This window comes from Maylandia zebra, linkage group LG9 (genome assembly GCF_041146795.1).
Source record: "Maylandia zebra isolate NMK-2024a linkage group LG9, Mzebra_GT3a, whole genome shotgun sequence".
Lineage (NCBI taxonomy): Eukaryota > Metazoa > Chordata > Actinopteri > Cichliformes > Cichlidae > Maylandia > Maylandia zebra.
The window spans coordinates 32,819,795-32,847,135 of NC_135175.1; the positions used below are offsets into that span (position 1 = coordinate 32,819,795).

At 42.6% G+C, this 27,341-nt stretch overlaps 2 protein-coding genes across 4 annotated transcripts in view; both read left to right on the forward strand.

Moving 5' to 3' along the window:
• The first annotated feature begins 723 nt into the window (after positions 1–723).
• LOC143420376 (uncharacterized) lies at positions 724–18,074 on the forward strand. Of its 3 annotated transcripts, XM_076888424.1 has the most exons (5): positions 724–1,280; positions 2,731–2,836; positions 9,338–9,934; positions 15,869–16,465; positions 16,700–18,074. In XM_076888424.1, the coding sequence occupies exons 2-5, from the start codon at positions 2,819–2,821 to the stop codon at positions 17,276–17,278; spliced, it is 1,791 nt and encodes a 596-aa protein (XP_076744539.1). In that variant the 5' UTR covers positions 724–1,280; positions 2,731–2,818; the 3' UTR covers positions 17,279–18,074. The 3 variants fall into 3 exon arrangements, 2 of the variants coding, with proteins under 2 accessions (XP_076744539.1, XP_076744541.1); XM_076888426.1 differs by lacking the exon at positions 724–1,280 and having other exon boundaries at positions 2,664–2,836; positions 16,703–18,074; XR_013100180.1 differs by lacking the exons at positions 724–1,280; positions 9,338–9,934 and having other exon boundaries at positions 2,664–2,836.
• An 8,461-nt stretch (positions 18,075–26,535) lies between these two features.
• The window catches only part of LOC143420377 (uncharacterized), a 28,820-nt gene continuing 28,014 nt past the window's right edge, over positions 26,536–27,341 (forward strand). Inside the window, exon 1 of the mRNA XM_076888428.1 lies at positions 26,536–26,791. The gene's annotated coding sequence lies outside the window, so the exon portion shown is untranslated. The remainder of the gene's footprint in view (positions 26,792–27,341) is intronic.

Genomic DNA, 27,341 nt, shown 5'->3' on the forward strand with positions numbered 1-27,341 from the left:
CTAGGACTGCGCTCAAATCTCCAATGTTGTTCCTGGGATAAGCTGGAGCCAAATATTCTGATGTCACAGTAGATTTCACATTACATGAGAAGAAGAACAGGAATAGGGAATTTAATTTAAACTTACATACAGTACAGACTTACATTGATCAGTATTATAATTATGTACAAATATATACAGGTGCATCAAAGAATACAGCCAGTCAAACCGGGGTAGCATTTGTGGTCCCTGAAAAGGATCAATGGTGGACCGTCAGTACACACTGGAGAAATGCTTCCAGTACTGTCAGCTGTTCAGTGGGTAGAAGACATGTGACCGTTACAATCAGGCATTTGTTCAGACTGAAGCTCTTCATTGGCCAGTTTACAGTGTAGCCACTCAGAAAGTAGAGCAGATGTACTAACAGAGGTTCAGCAAACATTTAACGAAATACACATGATGGGACTTATAGTTGGCTTTTTATGGATCCAGCTCACTATGGAGTCAGAGGAAATGAAACGACAGAGTTGTGAAGAAAGCCACAAAACATGGGTTAACTGAACTGGCTATTAACTTCTGTCAGACAGAGATAATGAGTATAATAAGACAAGAAATAAAGGAAACATGACAAAAACAGTGGGAGGAAGAAAGGAGGGGACGATGGTTGTATAAAAATTTAAGGAGGGTAGGAGAAATGAGAAGCACAGGAAGGAGTAGGAGAGAGGAGGTGGTCATATCTGGAATAAGATTTGGACATACTGGTTTGATCACTACTATTGGTGACTGTCAAACCTTTGAGTCGCCGAGAAGCTGAATAGGGGGATAATGTTGACGCGCCCGCTGTTCAAAACGTAAGTTTACTGCAAAAGGGTTCAAGAAGTGAAAGTTGTCAGGCCTTATTCCAGTTTTTAAAACAGAGTATACATTGAGGGAGGATTCTGATGTCGACGTTTCACTCCACACCAGTTGGTGGCGGTAATGCACCATTTTGGTGTTTGACAACCGCCAATAACCAATACAAAGAAGAAGAAGTCTGTTCCGGGATCACATGCTGGACACAGTTTATGCAGACGGAGTTACCGTTTCATCCTAAGCGAGTAAAATCCTGATTTTGGATGATAAAACAAACTAAACGACCGTTTGGATCGATATCTGCATCGATCTGCCCACCCTTGTCTCCTGGATCGTAGCTGAGATCAGCGTGAACCACGTGGGTCTCTGCTCCCTGATCTGTTTCCTGTGTTTGGAAAAACTTCCAGCTTCATCGCGGAGTTTCTCTCGGTTTGTGGGCTCATCTAAAGGTAAGCACCGAGCTAACTTTACTGTGAGTTCAGTTCATGTTGAGTTTAGCTCCTGAATGAGGTCTTCTGCTGCTCTCCTCGGTGTCTGTTCACAGTTTATTGTGAACACGTTGAGAGAAGAGTGAGAGAGTGTTTGGAGAAAAACACCAACTAATCATTAGCTCAGCATGCTGGGAGAAGTTGGAGCAGAAAAGTCTTTTCATTGTCCCTGCAGCTGTTTTTCTGCCTGCACCAAACCTCTACAGCCTCATTTCTATTTGAAGTGATAACAGGAAATGGATGAGAGCGATCTGCTGCAGTATCAGGGTCACAATAAACTTTATTGTCCAGCTGCTGTGGATGAACAGATGAAAGGAAGTGAACTCCTACAAAGTCTCATTTTAATGAGTGTGGCTGCTGTAAAGTGATGCACAGGAAGATGTTAACAAAAACTAATGAAACAGAGATGAAAGTAAACAGTGTTCATATTTGAAAGCACAGAGAATAAAATATATTGTGGTGGTTAATGTGCAGCTCTTCGTGATTTGGGAGAATCATGTTTTTAATCATGTTGTGGATTGAATGTTGGGTTTTATTTATTTTGTTTACAGACGTTTTTCCCACCTGTGATCGTTCAGATTGATTTGTTTCTGTTGACTTGAATCATGTGAAGGTTTAAAGCTGCACTTCCCCCAAAAAGAATAAAGTATAATCGTGAAGAATGTAATAATGTCTTCCTGTGTCAAACACAGCTGCAGTCAAAGCAGGAAGGAAAGCACTGAAACCACTGATCAAAGCTCATTAATCAATGAGCTTTAATCATTGGTTGTTGGGGAATTGTGGAGGTGGTGGAACTGGGGGGCTGAAGGAGTTGAAAGTGTGGGGTGGGGGAGTAACAGGTCTGTCCCTGTTTGTGGAAACCACAGGAGGAGCTGTTCAGGCTGTTGCTGGGTGTGAATTGTTGATGGAGTCTTTAAACTTGTAGTTGCTGTTTTCCAGACTGAAGCAGAGTCGTTAGCTGAAAACTGGTTTTAGAGGTTCATTCAGGACACCTTCTCAGGCTCTTACAGCCTTACCTGTATCATAACAAAGTGTATAAACCCCAATCCACCTTTAACATGGTCCTTCTCCCAAACCTTCAAATAGGACTTTCTGGCCCTGTCATAGTAAAGGGCTGCTGCTTCAACTAACATAACTTGAAGTAGGTAATGATGGTAGACAGCCATGCTATTTAACTTTGGCGTGCTGTAGATTATGTAAGTTTCACTAGAACCATGAGTACATTCACAAAGTTCCTCCTGAAGTATAAGTGAGTGAGAGAGTTTCCTCACTTTGCAGCACAACACATCTCACAAGATTTCTACAAGCAATCAGAGTGAAATTTGTACTTTGTGCTGTCAGATGAACATATGAGACACTTTGACTCTTCAGTGCAGTGTGGAGCCTAACAAAGATCTGTTTTGTGTCCCAGCTGATCAGCAGGAGGAGAAGAGTCTGACGGAGCAGCAGAGGAACATTTTCAGCCATCTGGACTCAGCTGAGTCACTACAGAGGAAACAATGAGCTCAACACAGGAGGTGAGGAAAATATCACAGTTTCACCAAATAACCAGTCACGTCTAAAACTCTCATCCTCCCAACCTGTTATATGACTGTGTTGTATATTATGTTGTTTTTTAAAGACCACAGCACATGTTAAAATAAGGAAGGTTTATTCATCAACATTATTAATAATCAAATAGACAAAACATTTTTTTCATCATCCCCAAAAATACACGTTCAAAGCACCACAACAGCAGCCCGATATCAGACAGAAGCTGTCAGCTGAGCTCTGTAGAGTGGGCAATTATAATGAAACTCTATATTAGGGATGGGTACCGGTGTCCGGTGCCATGATGGCACCGGTTCTGACATAAACGGTAGTAACCAGACCGAAAAGCAGCGCACATTTCGGTGCTTTATTTCGGTGCTTTTTTTTCCTGAGCTGTGATACACTTTAGATTCTAGCCAATCATTTTACGTTTCCGAGGATAGTAGGCGGGGCCAGGTACGTATGTTCTTTTATGCAGAGCTACAGATTAAAAATGGCCAAGGCGAAGCGGTCAAAAGTCTGGCTGTACTTCACAGCAAAATATGCAAACTCAGCAGCCTGCAACAAGTGCTTTAAGCTGATACTATGATACTGTCAAAGGAGGTAACACCTCGAATCCGATGAAACACCTGGCGACGCATAGAGTTTTTTTTAAAAGCCCAGAAATGCGCCGTATGATAGCTTGCTGCGAGACCTCACACCGAGCACATCTACTGTGCGTTGGTTGCCTGTTATCGGATCCGGAGTTAGCAATATCCCCCAAAAACCCCGAAGACGAGAGTCCTGGCCCCTAGCCCTGCCAGTGTAGCAGAAATGATGAGGATGATGATGCAGCAGCAGCTGTTCTTCTCTGCGTGAGTAGCTTAATGTTGTTCATGTGTAATTTACGTTGAGTAGGCTAACCACATTATTAAATTAATGCATGTAAGGTGAACTAGCAAACACCATCATAGCTACATGCGGCTGTCTTCTTGTTTGATGGCAGATACTCCCTTCACCCTGGCCAAAAAGGCTAAAATGACTAAAGAAAAAGAGGGAAACGGCTAAACATGAGAGGTTTTTGGACAAAGTTTGTGTTTTTTCCATTGATTAAGCACTGCTTCCAGCTAAGAGTGATACCATATATGCCCCATAGCTGCAGAAAAGGCTAACTTTGTTATATTTTTACAAAAAACCAGCTGAACATGAGAGGTTTTAAGACCAATTTTGTGTTCTCCATTCTTTAAGCACCGGTTTGAGCACCGGCACCGTTTCAAAAGTACCGATTTGGCACCGGTATCGGATAAAACCTAAACAATACCCATCCCTACTCTATATTATAATTTGTAGATTCAAGCTGCTCTTCATATTTTTGGCCAGCAGATGTCACCAAAGAGGACTGTGTTGAAAAGCTTTGAGTAATGAACCTTTTTCAATACAAGCTTCAGTGTTTCAGAAAGCTTCATTTGGCCATCACTGATATAAATAATATTATAGAAATGATCAGAGGAGGCAAAAGTACATTTACTCTATACTTAAGTGGAAGTACAGATATTAGTGTTATAAATACTTCAGTAAAAGTATTCATTCAACTTCTTTACTTAAGTAACAGTGAAAAAGTACAGGCTCTGAAATGTAATCAGAGTAAAAAAGTAAAAGTAGCTCCTTGAAGAACATTTTAACCACATGTTTTTATCCAAAGTTAACTGAACCTTGTGCTTTGTTAATGTAATAATAAGATAAGATTAGTAAATGAAGTAAAAACTATTTATGTCTAATAAAGGTTCTCTGTTTGAATCAGTTAAGTAGAAAATGAAGGAAAATAAAACATGTGTGTATTTTCTGTTGCCTACACTGTAGAGGGTGACTTTGCCTCTAAACAGGAACATGAGCAGGGAAGAGGTTAAAGTGGGATTGAGCAGGTGGGAACCCTAAAATCAGCTGTAGTGGCTCAGCGTGGGGAAAAGAATCACAGCTCACAATAATTTCTGTTGAGAGCTCCAGTAGATTTTCTTAAAGTACAGGCTGTGATCAGCTGACCTGCTGCTCTCTGTGGATGTACACAACTGAATTCAACCAGATGTCAGCAGATGTTTCATGAGCTGTCCTGGCTGATTTCCATCCTCTACACTGACAGTACACTGTCTTTATATTAGACACTATACTGTTGGTATGAAGGTGGAACTCAGTGAATGGATGTCAGCATCATGAGCTTCAGTTTAAATGAATCTCTGCTACACTTAATCTAACTGTGACATGAGCACCACAGTCACTGTGCACCAGTCACACACTGTCCTTTACTTTAAATCCATCACAGATCAGCAAACGAACCTGTTTATCCTGCACTAACCTGCAGAGGATCTTCATGCAGTCTTTAAATAACACAGTTAATCTGCTTCAGATTGTTTTGCAGCAGCTTTCATAATCTGAAAAAACATAATGTCACATGTACAGACTCAATATCTGATTTCAACACATGAGGACTTACATGTAAGCTTTAATCTCCAGTTGATCAAATCCCACTGAGCAGTCCTTCCCTTTAAATCTAACCTCTCTTCTACCTCTCCTGTCCTGTGTGTCTTATCTTTCTCCATCTCTGAGTGAAGTTAGCTCTCTTTCTTTTCTCTCCCTGTGATGTACAGCAGCTGGACCTTTAGCCAGCAACACACTGTGTTAAACCAAGATGGCGCCGCGTATGGATGCCCTGGTGCTTCAGTGCGTTACTTTTGTCTTGTTTTTGTGCATTTCTTCTGTGTCTGGGCACTCCTCTGGATATTCTTACACCAGAGAAGAGCTCCTTAACTGCAGGACTACAACGCCTGTGGATTTATTTCCAATATTTGTCGCATCTGCGGCAGATTTACTGCTGACTCTGATCAGGAAAGTGAGACGTCGAAAGAGAGGGAAGCGAGCCGGCGTACTCGTGCGTTTGAGGAAACGCGGACTGAGAACGGCCCTTCCTGGGATCTTCCTTTCTAATGTACGCTCACTCTGGAATAAGATAGACGAACTGGCCCTGATGAGAAGCATGAACAAAGACTTTGCCTCCTCCTGTGTCTTATGTTTTACGGAGTCGTGGCTCAGTGAGGACATCCCGGACTGCGCGCTCAAGCTGGAGGGCTTTCATCTGCTGCGCGCGGACCGGCAGGCCTCTCTCTCTGGTAAGACCAAAGGTGGAGGTGTCTGCTTCTACATTAATAGTGGCTGGTGCACAGATGTAACAGTGATTGCTCAGCACTGCTCTCCCTCTCTGGAATATCTTTTTATTCACTGCAAACCGTTTTATTCTCCGCGGGAGTTTGCTTCATTCATCCTGGCCGCTGTTTACATCCCGCCAGATGCGGATGCGCAGGCAGCTCAGTGCGCACTCGCGGAGCAGATTCTCCACACGGAGCGGACATTCCCGGACTCTCTCATCATTGCTCTTGGGGACTTTAACAAAGCCAATCTGAGCCATGAGCTTCCAAAATATAAGCAGCATATTAAATGCCCGACCAGAGAGGAGAGAACATTAGACCACTGTTACAGTACGATCAGCGGGGCCTATCGCGCGGTGCCCCGCGCTTCACTCGGACTTTCTGACCACGTCATGATCCACCTAATCCCCGCGTACAGACAGAGGCTGAAGCTCTCCAAACCTGTCGTGAGGACTAAAAAACTGTGGAGCAACGAGGCTGTGGAGGAGCTTCGCACGTGTTTGGAGTCTACAGACTGGGACACAATGAAGGCTGCTTCTAACAGCTTGGACGAGTTTACGGACACTGTCACCTCCTATATCCACTTCTGTGAGGACAGCATTGTGCCATCACGCACCAGGGTGAGTTATAACAATGACAAACCCTGGTTTACTCCTAAACTCATAAAGCAGTGGCTGGAAAAGAGTAAGGCGTTCAGAAGCGGAGACAGGGACTGCTACAGAGAGGCCAAGTACAGGTTCACTAAAGAAGTGGACATTGCCAAACATCAGCACTCTGAGAAGATGCAGCAGCAGATCTCAGAGAATGACTCGGCCTCTGTGTGGAAAGGTTTTAGGAATATTACAAACTACAAGCCTAAAACCCCCCACTCCACTGACGACTTGCTCTTAGCCAACACCCTTAACGACTTCTACTGCCGTTTTGATGAGCCATCAGGCAGCCTTCACACCTCCAACGACCCCAACAATAGAGGCACTTTGGACACTCATTCCCCCACCTCTCCCCCCTACATAGAGCCATCACCACCTTCAAACTGTTCACCTGCAACACCCGCCCCCTCACCCCACACAAAAGAGGATTTCACACCACCTCCTCCGACCACAACTCTTCATATTCATGAAGCAGATGTGAGGAAGCAGTTTAGGAGTCTGAATGCTCGGAAAGCTCCCGGCCCAGACGGTGTGTCTCCTGCCACCCTCAGACACTGTGCAAACGAGCTGGCCCCAGTGTTTTCTGGCATCTTCAACTCCTCACTGCAGGCATGTCATGTGCCTGCCTGCTTCAAGTCCTCTACCATAATCCCTGTCCCCAAGAAACCTAGGATCACTGGACTAAATGACTACAGACCCGTGGCTCTGACATCTGTAGTCATGAAGTCATTTGAGCGCCTAGTTCTCTCCCATCTCAAGACCCTCACGGCCCCCCTCCTGGACCCCCTGCAGTTTGCATATAGAGCCAACAGGTCTGTAGACGACGCCATCAACATGGCCCTACACTTCATCCTGCAGCATCTGGACTCCCCAGGAACCTACGCCAGGATCCTGTTTGTGGACTTCAGCTCTGCCTTCAACACCATCCTTCCAGACCATCTCCGAGGCAAGCTTTCCCAGATGAATGTGCCTGATCCCATCTGCCGGTGGATCACTGACTTCCTGACGGACAGGAAGCAGCACGTGAGGCTGGGAAAGAATGTCTCGGACTCCCGGACCATCAGCACCGGCTCCCCTCAGGGCTGTGTTCTTTCTCCTCTGCTCTTCTCCCTGTACACCAACTGCTGCACCTCCACCCACCAGTCTGTCAAGCTAATCAAGTTCGCAGATGACACCACCGTCATTGGGCTCATCTCGGACGGGGACGAGTCTGCCTACAGGAGGGAGGTTGAACGTCTGGTGTCTTGGTGCAGCCACAACAACCTGGTGCTGAATGCCCAGAAGACAGTGGAGATTATTGTGGACTTCAGGAAGCACACAGCTCCACTCCCCCCCATCATCCTGACTGACACCCCCATCACCTCTGTGGACTCATTCCGCTTCCTGGGTACCACCATCACCCAGGACCTGAAGTGGGAGCCCACCATCACCTCCGTCATCAAGAAAGCCCAGCAGAGGATGTACTTCCTGAGGCAGCTGAAGAAATTCAACCTGCCAACACGGACGATGATGCAATTCTACACTGCAATCATCGAGTCCATCCTCACCTCCTCCATCACCGTGTGGTACGCTGGAGCCACTATCAGGGACAAACAGAGACTGCAGCGTGTTGTGCGCTCTGCTGAGAAGGTGATTGGCTGCAGACTCCCATCTCTGCAGGACCTGTACACCTCCAGGACACTGCGGCGTGCAGCCCGGATCTCAGCTGACCCTTCTCACCCTGGACACAGTCTGTTTGACCTGCTCGCCTCAGGCAGGAGGCTCCGGTCCATTCGCACCAGAACCTCTCGCCATAAGAACAGTTTCTTCCCCTCTGCTGTTGGACACATGAACAATAACCACATGACTGTCCCCGCCACTAACACATGACCCTACGCTGTGTCACTGCATCATTTCATGTTTGGCACTGATCACCACCTGCACTCATGTATATATCTTTCTACGTAGCACTCATAATTCTTATTCTCATGTATATCTCATGCACATATCTTTCTTTCTACATAGCACTTTAATTCTTATTGTCTGCACTGAAGCACCGCAGCAATTTCCTAATGTTGTAAACCTCAACATCTGGCAATAAACCCATTCTGATTCTGATTCTGATTCTGAGACAAACTGCACACAAACAGTTTGTGTGTTTGCTGATGTTTGTTGATAGAAACGCTGCATTTGAAATTACCTGTTTTTTCAGGTGCTGTGCAAAAAAGAAAGAAGAACAACGTCTCACTTTAACTCCTGACTATGACTCACAGTTTTGCCTCTTTCATCTCTTTTTATGTTTCATACCCTGGTGATTAGTACACGATCAGGATTGTCTTTCATGTGTTACTTTTCAGGCTCAAATCAGTTTGATACCAAAAGTGAAAAGTCTGTTTTGATAATATAATGAGTAGAAAGTCTTTTTTTTTATGTGGGGAGTCAAACTAAGGAAAATAAGGAAAAAATATTTTAGTGTTTAAACAGTCATTAATTCTTTTTAACACCAGGTTGGATGTAATGTGTTAGAACTACCAGTAGGTGGTGATAAGAGACCTTTAAGGTGTTTGGTCCCACACTCCACCTTCAGGTTTAAAACTAGTGTTAATGGAGGGAGTTTGAAGGTTGAGTTTGTTCCACGACTGCATTTCACTCACTGCCTCTGTTTGTATCTCTGTCACTGCAGGACCAACATGGAACGAGAAGTCAGCGCTCTCAGGAGGCCGACAAACCTCACAGAAGAAAGAGAGAGAAAACATACACCTGTGACGATTGTGGGAAGGAGTTTACTCTGAAGGATAAACTGAAGCAGCATCAGGTCATCCACACTGGAGTCAAAGCGTACAGCTGTGATTTGTGTGGAAAGAGTTTTCCCAGGAAGGGTTCCCTAAAAAGACACAAAGTCATCCACAGTGGAGTTAAAGCGTACAGCTGTGATCAGTGTGGCACAGCTTTTACTCACAGAGACAGCTTACAGAGGCATCTAGTTACCCACTCTGGAATTAAGGCATACAGCTGTGACAAGTGTGGAAAAACTTTCAGCCTGAAACAGAGCCGAAATACACACCTACGCATTCACACCGGACATAATGTGTACTGCTGTGAACAGTGTGGCAAACAGTTTATAACAAACCAAAAGTTACAATACCACATGTTTACCCACACTGAGGAGAGACCTTATAAATGTGACCTGTGTGAGAAGACTTTTAAATCTCCACATGACCTGAGACGACACCAACAGATCCACACCAGAAAGAGACTCTACAAGCGCAGTTACTGTGAGGTATGTATTTATGTTTTTATCTTGTCATTTTAGCCTGACTGTTTGGAACAACTCTGCTCATTAAACTGTGTTAGCATGTTAGCAATTCTACTGCATGAAAAAGGCTGCATCTGAGGTGGCACAGTTAATCTGCCTCAGATTGTTTTGCAGCAAGTTTCATAATCTGAAAAAAAGACATAAAATTATATGTACAGACTAGAGATGAACCAATCCGATATTATGTATCGGTCTTATACTGACGTAAATTACTGGATCGGATATCGGAGAGAAATAAAAAATGTAATCCGATCCATTAAATATCAAAAAAGCACCTCACAAAACTTGCGACATGGCGTAACTCGGCTCATAACCGTAGCACGTGGCAACTGTATGCATCATGTTATAGAGCGGCTGTGGCGTGCGGGACCTGTCTGCGGTCTGTTTGAGCATTTGGAGCCTCGCTACCAATCCGGCATTTCATCTCGGAGGAAGTTATCCCCGAGAGAAGTAAAGCAAGTGTGTAAGTTCATCTCTGAATGTTTGTAAAGCATTCCCGCGTCAAGCTTAACAACCGATATATGGAGCGACTGCCTCTTCTCTCTCTCCCTCCCTCTCCTGCTGCTACTTCAATCATGAAACTGATTACAGTTTTTTACAGACGCTAGGACACATTTCTCAATACTTAGGTCACGTTTGCAAAACTCCTCACACAGTGAGCACAACAGAAGTCTATGTGGGCTAAACTGAGGACCAGTTATCATTGTTTTGGCACAAAATGCATTCAATGACTACATCTCTCAAATTTCATGAATTATCTTCTCACTCAGACACAAGAACTGCCAAAAATCTTTGTACGGACAGGACATTTTGCATGTGCTTACATACTGTTTTCAAAACTGTTAAACTTATGGCCAAAACAATAACACAATGCAAAACTTAAAAAGACAGCAAAATTCAACAGCAATATTTTATTGAAACATATTTTAAATCTAAAAATGCAGTTTAACCAGCCACAGCTGATTCTTATTGTAGATGAACATCTACACAGGTGTTACTCCTTCAATTTTTCAACTCCTTCAATTCTGGCATGCCAGAAGATTATTTCCTAGGTGTGTTGCCCTAGATGACATAAGATGTGATGTGGATGAGAACCTGTGGCCAAATGGAGAAGACCGAGTAGATTAGCATTACTATTGTATGTGTATCAGTGGATGGTGTGTATACAAATTCTTGTATTTTGGGATTACTTAGTGCAGAAAAATAAAAATACATAAACAAATATTAACGAATTCTGCATGATGTCTGATTCATTCCAGTAACATATATTGAAATTATAAACAGAGATGTGTCCTTGTTTTACACAAGAAAACACTGTGTAATGCTACATGTTGTTAGTGTTTTTTAGGTCATTGTTTTGTGGGTGACAAAGTGTGTTTGTCGGCTGTCAACCTTTGCTAGTGTTCTGGAAGAATGAGTTTATTTGAGACCTGAATGAAGTGTTTTGGTAGTTGTAGTGCATTTTGAATGTGAAATGAACTGCTTTGCCAAGCTGACGGTCAGTTAGGAGGATTGTGTGAAGTGTTTTGCAAAAGTGACCTAAGTATTGAGAAATGTGTCCTAGCGTCTGTAAAAAACTGTAATGATCAGCTGATCGGCTTTTCTGTCGCGAGTCCGTCTCTCTTCTAGAGCAGGGCGATATTGCCAAAAATATTTATCACGATATATATTTGAAAATTTGCGATAACGATATAACTGACGATATAATTGATGCGAGACAAAATACAACTCCACAACATTACTAGCACAAAAAGACAACCTTCCATTTATTTTCACTTAAACAAGAAGCTGGTTTTTATGTACATTAAAGCTTTATAAAAATTTAACAGTGCAAATGCAAATTCCTTGCTCAAAGTTTAACCAAAAGTCATTTCCAGTAGAAATGGGCTGACATATCCTGAGCATAACCATGTATAATATCCACTGAAGTTAAAAAGAGGTGCTTTGCAACATTAAACTGCAGTGTGCAGTACGTATTTTTCGGACCATAAGGTGCACGGGATTATAAGGCACATTAAGCGAAACAAAGCAGTCAGATAAATCAAACTTTATTAAACTCATTCTTCTTGCTTCCTCCACTTCTGTACCATTGATTCATTAATGTTGAATTCTCTGGCAGCTGCTTTATTCCCATGTTGTTGCAGTATATTAATGACTAACCTTGTATTGTGGATGGATTATCTCAGTTGTTCTCCTGACTGAAGTTTGGTCCGTTTACAGCATCCTGCCATGCGATTGCATTTGTCTCTAACCATGAGGAACCTTCACGTGAACTTTTATAAGTGGAAAAGTGTTAGTGTTCGTCCTCCAGCTTCACTGTTTATGTTATGCTAACATAGCTGTGTCGCTAGCGATCACGTAGCACATCATTATATACCAGCTAGCCCAACTTCAGTAACCCTACAAACGTCACTGCTGTTTAGTTTCCTGTCTTCATTTATGTTGGAAGTGATAGCAGAGCTGTATGTTTGAATTTTTTCAGAAATCTCTCAGTCAGAACATGCTATATCATGCTTAGGTAACTAGCGAAACTAGCGAGCTAACTTCCGCTAGCTTCTTGCTAACTGCTAACTCCGTTAAATGTAATAAATTTTGTTTTCATGGATGCCTGGAAGTTAAACTTCATAGTTACACCTGATAAAGCAGCAATGCTGATCGTTTTATTAAAGATGAAAGAATTTAGACAGTTTTTAACTGTCAGTGATGCTGCAGTGTTCGTTTGACTTGAAGCAGACGGAGTTTAGGACCAGTGTTGCCAACTCCTCAGTAAGGAAAATCGCTATTGGTTGTCCTAAAAGTCGCTAGAAGTCGCTAAATGACGTCATCGCCTAATTTGCATAATTGGTCATGCTAATCTAATTGTAACCTATGTTGTTGGAGAGAGAAATAACACCGTGGAAGAGACATAAAGTGAGTAAAAAACGTCCTAAATGCATTTAGAGTTTATTTAGAACTACAAATTAAATTTCTTTTAGCAATTATTGTTTTGTTTTTTTTATGTCACAATTCCAACCCTACTCCTTTACCCGGTCTTGGACCGGCAAAAGTGACCCGAAATAGGCACTCTGGTGGCGTTACAGTGTGTGTGTGTGTGTGTGTGTGTGTGTGTGTGTGTGTGTGTGTGTTTATAAGTAGTTTTAAACCTTGTGATCCACAAAACAGCATAAGAGTAAAAGAAGAACTGACTGCGTTACAGCACCCGCTGCTTGTTGAGAGTAAAAGCGATACGCGCTTTCACGTCTTTTTTTAGCCACTTTCTTTTAGAAAAAAAGTCGCTATGGGCTCTGAAAACTCGCTAAATATAGCGACAAAGTCGCTAAGTTGGCAACACTGTTTAGGACCCAGATTACTCCCAGATTTAAGAACATTTTAGTCCAACAAATACGACAATAACGACGGCCGCTTGCATGTTCTGCAAAAAAAATGTGCTTTGTCGTGTATCTGACGGACAAACACCAAACCAGTTCCACATCACGGAAGTTGCACCATTTTTACAAACCAATTCTGGTTCATCTGTTTCACTCAACAATCGGCCATGTGCGTATGAAAACAAAGGCACTGCGCATGCGCGTTTTACTCATATTCTATCGCGATATTTCATTTTCCTATCGTTGCCTAACATTATACCAGTATTACCGTGAACGGTATAATATGGCCCAGCCCTACTCTCTTCTTTGTTTATCGCCCTCTTCGCGCCAGAAAGAGGAAACCAGCGGCTGAACAACTGCAGCACATTTAAGCTTGATAAGCTGTTGTTGGAATTTATTTAACATTACTTTCTACACCAGGATCTTTTTCTACGTAGCTGACGGCTGTAACTGTGCAGGGGTGGATCTAGCAAAGTTTAGCCAGGGGGGCCGATAGGGCATGAACAGGGAAAAGGGGGCTCAAAGACATACTTTTCTTTCTTATTCTCATTTAAAATGTCTATCTTTTAATAAATAGTTATACGAAGCTTACACCCAAAGTTTTAATCTGATGTAGAATGTATAGAAGTTCATTACTGTATATAGTAACTATTAAGTCTAATATACCCTAGTAAGCTATAGTACTTTTTCCTTTGGGAAGGTACCATCTGTGCAGTCTGCAAATCTGTTGAAGATGTTGAATCTATTTAAATGTTCTTGAAAAATAATTGATTTCCTTGCAAGTATCATGCATTCATCTTTAGTAGGCTTGATTACTGTAACAGCATCTTTACAGGTCTACCTAAAAAATCAGTCAGACAACTACAGCTCATTCAGAACTCTGCTGCTCGAGTCCTCACTAAGACCAAAAAAGTGGACCACACCAGTCCAGCTCTGAGGTCTTTACACTGGCTGCCTGTCCGTCAGAGGATAGACTTTAAAGTCCTGATGCTGGTCTATAAAGCTCTGAATGGTTTAGGACCAAAATACATCAGTGACCTCCTGACCCAGTATGAACCTTCCAGATCCCTCAGGTCATCTGGATCTGGTCTTTTATCAGTTCCCAGAGTCAGAACCAGACACGGAGAAGCTGCATTCAGCTTTTATGCTCCTTATATCTGGAACAAACTCCCAGAAAGCCTCAGATCAGCTGAAACACTCAGTTTATTTAAATCCAGGTCGAAGACTCAGCTGCATTTGAATAAAGCACCAAATCCACACTTTTAAGCTTAAATTTCAAAACTTACATTAACTACTGATTTTATCTATTGTTCTAATTTTATCTGTTTTGATTTTATATACTGTTTTGTTTGTTTGTTAATTAGTTTGTTTGTTTGCTTGTTTTAATCAATTTTAAATCATGCTTTTTATTTGTTTTTGTTTCTAATGTCTCTGTAAAGCACTTTCAATCACCTTGTTGTTGAATTGTGCTATACAAATAAACTTGCCTTGCCTTGCCTTGCCTTGCAGTGTATTTTTACATACAGGTATAACAGAATAGGTTTAGTGTTTTGTTTTGTTTTGTTTGTTTTTTTTTTTTTGTTTTTACTTGAGCATGAACTTATACAAAAAGCAGCAAGATATTAAAAAACTGTTTTATTGATTAAAAACACACAGTATCAGATTCATATCGGTATTGGCAGATATCCAAATTTATGATATCGGTATCAGACATAACAAAGTGGTATCGTGCCATCTCTAGTACAGACCCAATATCTGATTTCAACACATGAGGACTTACATGTAAGCTTTAATCTGCAGTTGATCAAATCCCACTGAGCAGTCCTTCCCTTTAAATCTAACCTCTCTTCTTCCTCTCCTGTCCTGTGTGTCTTATCTTTCTCCATCTCTGAGTGAAGTTAGCTCTCTTTCTTTTCTCTCCCTGTGATGTACAGCAGCTGGACCTTTAGCCAGCAACACACTGTGAGACAAACTGCACACAAACAGTTTGTGTGTTTGCTGATGTTTGTTGATAGAAACGCTGCATTTGAAATTACCTGTTTGTTCAGGTGCTGTGCAAAAAAGAAGGAAGAACAACGTCTCACTTTAACTCCTGACTATGACTCACAGTTTTGCCTCTTTCATCTCTTTTTATGTTTCAAACCCTGGTGATTAGTACACGATCAGGATTGTCTTTCATGTGTTACTTTTCAGGCTCAGATCAGTTTGATGTTTGAAACCAAAAGTGAAAAGTCTGTTTTGAAAATATAATGAGTAGAAAGTCTTTTTTTTTTTAATGTGGGGAGTAAAAGTAAGGAAAATAAGGAAAAAATGATTTTAGTGTTTAAACAGTCATGAATTATTTTTAACACCAGGTTGGATGTAATGTGTTAGAACTACCAGCAGGTGGGGATAAGAGACCTTTAAGGTGTTTGGTGCCACACTCCACCTTCAGGTTTAAAACTAGTGTTAATGGAGGGAGTTTGAAGGTTGAGTTTGTTCCACGACTGCATTTCACTCACTGCCTCTGTTTGTATCTCTGTCACTGCAGGACCAACATGGAGCGAGAAGTCAGCGCTCTCAGGAGGCCGACAAACCTCAACCAAGAAAGAGAGAGAAAACATACACCTGTGACGAGTGTGGGATGGGATTTACTTTGAAGGCTAAACTAAAACATCATCAGGTCATCCACACTGGAGAGAAACCATTCAGCTGTGACTTGTGTGGAAAGTCTTTTTCCTGGAAGCGTTCCCTAAAAAGACATCAACTCATCCACAGTGGAGTTAAAGCGTACAGCTGTGATCAGTGTGGCATAGCTTTTACTGACAGTAGGTACTTACGGAGTCATCTAGTTACCCACTCTGGAATTAAGGCATACAGCTGTGACATTTGTGGAAAAACTTTCAGCCTGAAACAGAACCAAAATAGACACCTGCGCATTCACACCAGACATGATGTGTACTGCTGTGATCAGTGTGGCAAACAGTTTATAACCAACACGCATTTACAACAACACATGTTTACCCACACTGAGGAGAGACCTTATAAATGTGACCTGTGTGAGAAGACTTTTAAATCTCCATGTTACCTGAGACGACACCAACAGATCCACACCAGAAAGAGACTCTACAAGTGCAGTTACTGTGAGGTATGTATTTATATTGTTATCTTGTCATTTTAGCCTGACTGTTTGAAACAACTCTGCAGATTAAACTGTGTTAGCATGTTAGCAATTCTACTGCATGGAAAAGCAGCTCTGAGTGATTATTCAGATTTTCATTTCAGTTATGATTTTTGTTTTTTATTTGCTCTTTATTTCAGGCGACGTTCAGGATAAAAATGTTGAAGGACTGACTTACACTGTCGTTGTGTCTTTGTTTAGAAGCAGAGCGACACAGATGGATCCATTTCTCAACCCTGTCATCACTGTGGTGGTGGGAAAGACTTTTGTTGTGACCTTTGTGGAAAAACTTTCAGTTGGCAACAAACCCTGAAAACACATCAACGTAAACACACTGGAGACAAACTGAAATACTGCAAAGAATGTGGGAGAAGCTTCAGCACATCAAGTGGATTAAAACGACATGAACTCATTCACAGTGGGACAAAAAAGCACCTCTGTGATCAGTGTGGGTCATCTTTCATTACTGCAAGTGTGCTTAAAAGACACAAACGAGTCCACACAGGAGAGAAACCATACAAGTGCAGATACTGTGACAAAAGCTTCTCACAATCAGGTCATCAAAACAAGCATGAATGTACACACATGGAAGGAAACTACAGCTGTGACCAGTGTGACAAGAGCTTCAGGAATCTCAGTTCATACTCCAAACACAAACGATCCCACGTTACTAATAAACTGTTTCACTGTTACCAATGTGCCAAAACATTCACTAAATTATCTGCTCTGTGCAAACATCAGCGTGATCACTCAGGGCTGAAATCACTCCCATCACAGTGAATATGAAGAGACAGAAAGATCCTCTTGTGGTTTCAGGGTCAGACTCAAAACCCTTGAGATCAGGCTCCACAGAGTTCAGAGTGAATCTCCTATAAAGATCTGATGAGGCAACTATGAATGAAAATGGTTCCCTAGTCTCATTTTAAGCTTTCTAAACTGTTCTGCTTCAGTGTTCATGTCGAGTGGTTCGCTTTGTTCCAGCAGTTGGATGAAGAAGTTTGAGCTGTGATTTCATTTCCTGTATTTCAGAGTAAAGGCTGAAGTGACAAATGGAAACATGTTTACAGTCACAGTCAGATGAACTGTTTTCAGTGGCACAGATGGAGGTTTATCAGAGGAGGAGACTTGGCTGCTCTCCACTCACACTGAACAGGGTTCCTGCAGCTTATTAAAAATCTGACCTGAAAGTTATGAAAAATTTCCTTGTAACACTGAGTTACAGTAGGGGGGCTGCTCCGTAATCCAGTTCAATAACACATCTCCTGACATTAAACATAAGCTTATTTAATAATGTGGATCTCTTTTGTCCAGATTTTTATTCAGAGGCAGCAACTGTGGTAAGAATTGACCCGGATGTTTACAGATCTTATAATTTTGTGTCAAGTTCATTTCCTTGTTGATGCAGAGCCAGAATTTAGATATTTTTAGACAATCCCATCGAAGATGCATGTAAGTTCCATCTGCTGTTTTATATTTGAGAAAAATTTGAAAGATCTTTAAAATCTTTTATTTTTCCTTAAACTTGCTGTAGGTATTAAAACTTATGATTTTGTTTTTAAGATGTCGAAACAATTAATTTTGGGAGCTCATTTTTTTAAAGTTGTGGTTTCATTTGTTCAGAGTTCATCAATGTTTTCCTCATACAAGGTGTGATGGATCCATGCTTTTATACTGTTTAAGACAAATTCTGAAAGCTGAACGATGCAGAGATGAGACCCTTTAAGGTGTGTTCACACCGAACGCAATAGATGCGACCAGAGCGTCAGGTTTACGTGTAAAGTCAATGGAAAAGTTCGATGACGCGTGATTGTGGGTCCTGCGAAAATTCAGAAGCAGATTTGCATCGTAAAAACGCATGAAACGCGCGTCAAATTAGCGCGAATGTATGGCAAGCCATAAGTGCCAAATATCGCCAATTTTCCAACCCGTTTGGTTAAGAAATGGCGTAAAAAAATTCCGTTTAATTAGTCCAAACGCCGTAAAAAACTGCGTTCTGTCTGGACAAATTCCACTTTTTTACCTTGAACGCCCCATCTGAGTGGCAGAAAAAATGCCGTTTGTATCTGTCTTTGAACGCCGCTTTTTACGTCACTCGGCAGAAAATGCCGTTCAAAGAGACATAAAAATGGCGTTTTTTACGATGTTCTGTGTCAGCTGTAACGGCATTTAAAACAGCGTTTTATTATTAATTATGCAGGGCACTCCCCATGGTTCCCTCATCCAATTACTTTCAACTCATTTCACCCAATCAAAAAGAGGAAGTGCAGACCACACTAATGCATCACCGATTCACCTTGCTGCTAAGTGATTGCCTATTCAGTACCAGTGCTTGTCACAGTATTCACTTGTATTATAATCCCACTATGCATTTGAATGTGTTTAAAGTATGATCAAGCAAACAAACGACAGAATGCTTTTTCTGAAACCTTAACTGTTGTTGAAGTTCGTTCGATTTGGGTAAGAGAAGAAAGCAGGCTGAGTCCGGGTAGGTGTCAAAAATAGTGATCTTTATTTTACACACTTTGCGCAGGAGTGTGGGAAGAAAACTTGCAATACTGCGAATGGACCGTTCCCCATCATTATATTGCCGTGATGACGTCACAGTTAGATCTTTATTGGAAATGATAACAGTTCCCCACACTCAAAAAGTTCTCCTTATATGGACATCAACTGCTACTTTTAGAGAAAAACAAGTGTGTATTACATTGTGCATTTTGTGAATGTATATCTATCAGAAAAACTGTCCTAAGACGACCCTCCTGTTCTTACTAAGTGTGTGTGTGAACGTGCGTGTTTTACATAACTATGTGCATGTTGTTACAGGCCTGAGTACGTGCAGAACTGAATGTAGACAGCCCAGGGTCCAACAGGACCCACGAGTTCGAGCGGTTACAAGAATGTGCAACAGCTTAAGCAAATAGAAAGAATAATACAGAACAACAATAGACTGATTAAAGTGCTGATAATCTGTGTACATTAATATTTGCTCAGAGTAACATAGATGTGATTCAAAGATTATTCTGTCAACTGATTCAACAATGGTAAATGATTCATCAATGATAATTCTGATTATAACTGTGACCATAAGAATACAGAATAAAATATCTCTTGTCCACACTCCTCCTCTTTGGCCTTAAAAAAAAGGCCAACCTTTACCCAGAGTTTGTTTCACTCCTCCGTCCAGGCGGCCTCTCGCAACGGCATCATATACCCCGGACCAGCTGAACCAGAGTCTAGGGCCCTGCTTACCAGATTTACCAACACCCGCCTTAGCAGAGGAATGAGACAACACCCGATCATCAATAAACCTAGAAAAACTATAAGAGAAAACATGGCAGACATAAACACACCCTTCCATTGCCCAAAGACAGACGTGATCCAGTCTCCCAGCCCCGTGTTCACGCCTGATTGCTCATGCATGGTTCTAGACAACGTTTTCAGATTCTCGAGCGCCCTAGTGACCGTTCCGTCCAGAGCCGTATTGTTGGGAATAAAGTTGCAACACATGTTTCGTGTTATGGCAGCTCTGCTGATTTCTGAGCTTCTTTGTTATTTTCCTCTTTACTTCTCTTAACCTTTAACTTATGTCTTAGCAATCAGATTCTGCCATCATGCATTACCGCTTTGTGCTAGTTATGTTGACTTTTCTCTTCTTTTGTCTCCACTTTTTTCACCCCTATTTGGATACCCGGTGCATGGCTGCTTTGTTTATTTTAGGGATCAGCTGTTAGCGCTGCACCCTGCGGCTGCTCTACCGGCAGACAGACCCGACATCCCCAGTGAGCTGAGGGTGAAGAGACGGGGGTGATTAGGGTTGCCAACCGTCCCTTGAAAAACAGAATCATCCCGTATTTAGACACAAAAGTACACGTCCAGTATTGTGCTGAAAAGGGACGCACTTTGTCCCGTAATACAGTGAGAATCAAAAGTAGTCTATAACTTTTAATGGAATTAACGCTTTGTTTGAAAACATAATTCCCAGCCCCTCTCCTGCTTTGTGACCAATGAGCTGACAGCACACTTATGACAATTCAGATTACCGCTTATCTCATTGGTCGAGGAAAGGTCGCTTGCGGAGAAAATACCGGAAGACAACAGATGACCACAACAAGAAGCATGGCCAACAGGGAAACAAACGCCGACACTGCTGGTGCAAGTCTCGGATGACAGTACACCTAAAGCTGGGCATACACTGTGTGATTTTTTTTTAGTCGCATTATTCAGCTTCTGCTCGAACTGCACGATTGACTCGCAGGGGTTAGAAGTTCGTAGGTCACGATGCAGAGTCTCACACTATACGGCCCGATGCTCTGATGCGACCTGAATGCTCACACTGTGCGTCCATAAAATGAAGGTTATAACAGAAAATCTGTCGCTCGCTCTCCCTCTTTGTCTTTCACTCACACAGACACACCACCACCATCAACTTTGCTAAATTGCTAATGAAAAACACTGATCAGGCAGCTGTGATTGAGCAGCAGTGTAGATCCAACTATTTTCACTGTTGTTGTGGTCGTGATAATTTTGTGATGCCACATCGAAAAGGCTCGGATGAGCTTTCCCAAGTTCTACAAGTTGTGCCTCCATCGTTTGTGTCCAAATCACATGCTGCACAGCCGTGCTGCCCAGTCTTTTTCACCGACGTTTATGTGTTTGCGCGTGAGCAGTGTGAGCGGCTGCAGTGACACCCTCACGACGCTTGATGAATGGGAGCTGGTCGTGAGGTGTTAATTGCTTCTCATGACCCCACGTATACTACACGATGCACGACGCACAAGGAAGGCGAAAATCGGGCCAATAACCAAAACGGTCGCACGACTCAAAAATCGGCTCAAAATGGGCCAAAAATCGCACAGTGTAAGCCCAGCATTAGACCAGCAATGTTTGTTCCCCTCCGAGAAAAAAAAAAAGGCTGCAAAAGTACGGTGAGGAATGGGAAAAGGAAAACACCTGGCTGGAAAAAGTGCACGATAACACCAATAAAGTGCACTGCACTGTGTGCTGGCGCACTTTTCCATAGGCATGTTTCTAATGGTGGGCACATGAAGAAAATGAGGGTCGTGAAATTTCAGGGAACCCTTAACCAATTTTTTTGTCCACCAGGCCACGGCAGAAGCAGATATGGTATGTAAACATTGGTTTGTTTTTTAAACCCTCTGGTTAAGGTTAATATGGGCATGTGCAGTGAATATCAGCGCTATGTGGCCAGAAGTGTGATAATATAATTTATTTTGTGTAATAAACAACTGCAAGGATAGATGATTACAACAAATAGATGACTAATACATAAAAGTAATGCATAGATGAACAATGATGATGAGTTAAGATGCGTAATCATGGGAACAAGTGGGTTTACAAACAGGAGCAGCTGATTAGCATTAGAAAAGCTGACCTAAGTATTGAGACATGTGTCCTAGCGTCTGTAAAAAACTGTAAATCCACCACATACTGCTTAATTTGAGAAAGATTTTCATTGTGTTTGATAGGTTTGTAGCTTGAACCTATTCGCTGGAACGTTGAAGACAATATAATTACACAGCAAGCAAGACACGAAGTAGGCAAAGTTCTTCATGTTTCTCGTGCACGGGAGAGAACCGGACAAACGCCGTTCCTTCGCTTGACCCCAGTTGCTCTCGTTCGTTCTCCCGTAACACTGGTCTTTTATTGAGGTTACATGAATATGCATAGGTTCATTAACATATGACGTCTACATACACACAAAGAGTACCTTGCCTGTGTGTGTGTGTGTGTGTGTGTGTGGTGTGGTTTGTGTGAGGTCAAGATGTGACCCTGTGAAGACTCCCCAAAGCTGGTGCCAGGCGTCTAGCAGATCTATCTAAACAAAAGGCTCTTATACTTAAAGAGATATACGTGTGTTTGCTATACCATATATCAACAAAGAGAAGATAGGACCTCTCTGATGTTCCTAGACTGTGGGTGTGCATTCTAGTGTGGAATACACACCAAGCCTTTACAGCCTGCTAAAGATCACAGTCCTATCACTACACAATTGATTATATACCTCTAAGCATATATGGTTAAATATTTCTAAGCATAAATGACAATCAACAATACAAAACCTAACAGTGTTGCATGAGCTCTTTCATTTTTTGTATTAGTCCTTTCATTTTATTGACATATATATTTTGCATTCATTTTGTAATTTTTTGATTTTATTCAACAATGCCTTTCCAGTCATTTTTCTTGGTCTCTTTCCCCCCAAATCATTAGAGGAACAATCATCACCACCTGTTTGACTCATGATTTGTTCGATTTTTTTTTTAAATTTATTTAAAAATTCAGTGATCATCCATTAAAACATATATCCACTGGAAGCCACAATAGACTTTGACCATAAAATCCTTTTAACATAACGGCAATTTAATTGTCCATTTGAACGTCATCCAAGCAGCATAATTAATAAGACGCAGCGCAGTCATCAATCCAAGAGCGAAGCAAAAACGTTGCACGTTTAACCAACATTCATTCCATTCAGTGTCTCCTCTTGAAACATCTCAGCGCTAATGCAATGTGGCTTCCTTTTCCACAACCAGACATGCACAGGTATTCTTACCTGCGCTCTTCAGAATTGCATCAGGTGTGTCGGTGCTGCTGGTGTAACAACCCTTTTGGGTTATAGCACCACTGGGGAGGGTTGCCCTACTATTGTAGTAGGGCAACTTGGTTGGGGCAATCGTGGCTCAAGAGTTAGGAGTTCACCTTGTAATCGGAAGGTTGCCGGTTCGAGCCCCGGCTTGGACAGTCTCGGTCGTTGTGTCCTTGGGCAAGACACTTCACCCGTTGCCTACTGGTGGTGGTCAGAGGGCCCGGTGGCGCCAGTGTCCGGCAGCCTCGCCTCTGTCAGTGTGCCCCAGGGTGGCTGTGGCTACAATGTAGCTTGCCATCACCAGTGTGTGAATGGGTGGATGACTGGATATGTAAAGCGCTTTGGGGTCCTTAGGGACTAGTAAAGCGCTATATAAATACAGGCCATTTACCATTTTAGTTGTGGGAGTCTCCTAGTGGGTGTGGTGTTGTTAGTGGCAGCCATTCCATGCTGCTCATGTTCCATTCTCCGAGGAAACACCTTACTGTTGTAACGTCCTGGCGCCGGCGACTACCGAACCCCGCACATGTATGTATGGACAGAGTAGAGCCGTGGAGACCTGGCTTGTATGGTCTTATGTTGCTGATAATGAATAAAGGTCTGTTGTTTAATTTAACTGACTGGCTTCGAGTTATCCGGCTAACCTCTACACCACATGCCCGCTGGACCTGCTAGCCGCTCCTTCCTCGCCAGACTGCTGTTACAAAGTGGCGGCCGTACATTGTTCTCTGGATCTTCATAGTCATCCGGACCGACAGACGGTGGGCTTGGATATTTTTCCCGTGTTTTTCAACGATTGACACTTCGGCTGAGGTGGCGTGTTTTTTTTCTCTTCATCTGGCTGTATTTGCCGAGCCGATAGAACCCCGTGAAGGAGCCGACTCCCCACGATTTCAGCGATATTTGCAGGTACAGAAGAGCGCCGACCCATCGCTTGACACGCTCGCCTGCCGAGGGAGAGTACTCCGTGAGTAACTGTACGGTCCGTTGGACCGCCAACTCAGTGCTGTTGGACCGTTACGACATCTGCGGCGCTAAAGCTAATGCTGCAGTGACTTTGACTCATTGTTTATTCAGAGGTTTTGTGTGAAGCATTGAAGCATCAGAGTGTGCATGGACGCTCTCGGTCTGACTGATATATGCGCTTAGGTACTGTGTGTGAACGCTCTTTTCACTTCGCCATAACTATTGTGGGAGCGAGTTGTTTCCACACTTTTAAAATGGCGTCCCACGCAGACACGAGGAGTGAGGAAGATGGCTGCGACCCGGATGCTGAGACGCCTGGCCTGACAAAGTACATCATCCCTCACTCTACACCTCTTTACCTCAACCTTGTAGTGGTAAACTTGGAAGAGGAGGTCGAGAAGCCACGAGTTTGCTTATGGGCTTCGCTGGAGCTGCAGAAGAGCCTGCTGAAGTGTTTGGATCATGGAGCTACGGGAGAGCCGGGAGAGCGGCCATCTCCCCAACGAACCCCGCCGGTGCCCCGTAATGACCGCTGGTTGGACGGGTACTAGGTGGACTGAGGACAGCCTCCTAATTGCCGGGGGGGGGGTGATGTAACAACCCTTTTGGGTTATAGCACCACTAGGGGGGGTTGCCCTACTATTGTAGTAGTTGTGGGAGTCTCCTAGTGGGTGTGGTGTTGTTAGCGGCACCCATTCCATGCTGCTCATGTTCCATTCTCCGAGGAAACACCTTACTGTTGTAACGGCCTGGCGCCGGTGACTACCAAACCCCACACATGTATGTATGGGCAGAGTAGAGCCGTGGAGACCTGGCTTGTATGGACTTATGTTGCTGATAATGAATAAAGGTCTGTTGTTTAATTTAACTGACTGGCTTCGAGTTATCCGGCTAACCTCTACACCACATGCCCGCTGGACCTGCTAGCCGCTCCTTCCTCGCCAGACTGCTGTTACACTGGCTCACTCATTCAGATGCGCTGCACTTACTTGGCGTCTTTCAGGTTCTTTGATCTGATTTCTTTGATCCTGCTTGCGGCTTGCTTCTCCAGAATGCGGTTTTATGTTGACTAAAGATGTAGCGACTTCCACAGTCGCTAGAGGCCGGGGATGGAGCCTGCCTATTTGCCTGACGCGCTGTCAACTTTACGCAATAATGCGAGAGGTGGAATTGTTTGCTTGTTTATTAAAGTGCTTTGAGAGTTTACAGAGTAATGTCATCGGTAGTGATGTGACGTTCTGTATTGAGGCTTGTGTCGAGTAATTTAGGGGGCATTTCCGCGATGCACGTATCGAGGCTTGCTTCATTTATGGGAGGAGCTGAAAATGATGACGTCTGAAGCCTCGCTGCCCGGCTGTACCACGTGATTGATTTAAGTAGATGCATATTCTTTGTGGTATGAACACATGGGAAACAAATGATCATTTGGCCATTTATTTTTAGCTCAAAATGACAACATTAACACAATAAAACAGGTCACTTTCTTAAACAGAAGCCTGCCATGTTTAACTTTTGAGAATATAAGTAAATCTTTCTTTAAAAGAACTCTGTCCTGCTCAACTTAAAATTATATAAAATAATAGAAAACAATAGAGAGAAAAACATTCTTGTAACAGTGCACATATAGTGCATTTAGTACAATTGGCTTCAGTTGAGGCATTACACAGTGTTTTCTTGTGTAAAACAAGGACACATCTCTGTTTATAATTTCAATATATGTTACTGGAATGAATCAGACATCATGCAGAATTCGTTAATATTTGTTTATGTATTTTTATTATTTTTGCACTAAGTAATCCCAAAATACAAGAATTTGTATACACACCATCCACTGATACACATACAATAGTAATGCTATTCTACTCGGTCTTCTCTATTTGGCCACAGGTTCTCATCCACATCACATCTTATGTCATCTAGGGCAATACACCTAGGAAAGAATCTTCTGGCATGCCAGAATTGAAGGAGTTGAAAAATTGAACTGGCTATTAACTTCTGTCAGACAGAGATAATGAGTATAATAAGGCAAGAAATAAAGGAAACATGACAAAAACAGTGGGAGGGAGAAAGAAATTTAAGGAGGGTAGGAGAAATGAGAAGCACAGGAAGGAGTAGGAGAGAGGAGGTGGTCATATCTGGAATAAGATTTGGAAATATTGGTTTGATCACTACTATTGGTGACTGTCAAACCTTTGAGTCGCCGAGAAGCTGAATAGGGGGATAATGTTGACGCGCCCGCTGTTCAAAATGTAAGTTTACTGCAAAAGGGTTCAAGAAGTGAAAGTTGTCAGGCCTTATTCCAGTTTTTAAAACAGAGTATACATTTAGGGAGGATTTGTGTGTCGACGTTCCACTCCACACCAGATGGTGGCGGTAATGCACCATTTTGGTGTTTAACAACCGCCAAACAACAAAATGGTGCAAACAATATAAAGAAGAAGCCTGTTCCCCAATCATAGTTTGCACAGACGGAGCTACCGTTTCATCCAAAGCGAGTGAAGTAGTGACCTTAGAGGAGAGAAATAAACTAAAGTATCGATCATAAACCACTACCAGCGTTTGGATCGATATCTGCATCGATCTGCCCACCCTTGTCTCCTGGATCGTAGCTGAGATCAGCGTGAACCACGTGGGTCTCTGCTCCCTGATCTGTTTCCTGTGTTTGGAAAGAGTTGCAGCTTCATCGCGGAGTTTCTCTCGGTTTGTGGGCTCATCTAAAGGTAAGCACCGAGCTAACTTTACTGTGAGTTCAGTTCATGTTGAGTTTAGCTCCTGAATGAGGTCTTCTGCTGCTCTCCTCGGTGTCTGTTCACAGTTTATTGTGAACACGTTGAGAGAAGAGTGAGAGAGTGTTTGGAGAAAAACACCAACTAATCATTAGCTCAGCATGCTGGGAGAAGTTGAGTGTTTGCTGTGATGCACAGGAAGATGTTAACAAAAACTAATGAAACAGAGATGAAAGTAAACAGTGTTCATATTTGAAAGCACAGAGAATAAAATATATTGTGGTGGTTAATGTGCAGCTCTTGGTGATTTGGGAGAATCATGTTTTTAATCGTGTTGTGGATTAAATGTTGGGTTTTATTTCATTTTGTCTACAGAAGTTTTTCCCACCTGTGATCGTTCAGATTGATTTGTTGGTTTGACTTGAATCATGTGAAGGTTTAAAGCTGCACTTCCCCCAAAAAGAATAAAGTATAATCATGAAGAATGTAAAAATGTCTTCCTGTGTCAAACACAGCTGCAGTCAAAGCAGGAAGGAAAGCACTG

Excerpts from the sequence above, each read along its gene's own strand:
- LOC143420376 (XM_076888424.1), top strand. Across the intron at positions 9,935-15,868 it reads ACAAGCGCAGTTACTGTGAG|GACCAACATGGAGCGAGAAG; the intron begins GTATGTATTTAT and ends CTGTCACTGCAG. Across the intron at positions 16,466-16,699 it reads ACAAGTGCAGTTACTGTGAG|AAGCAGAGCGACACAGATGG; the intron begins GTATGTATTTAT and ends GTCTTTGTTTAG.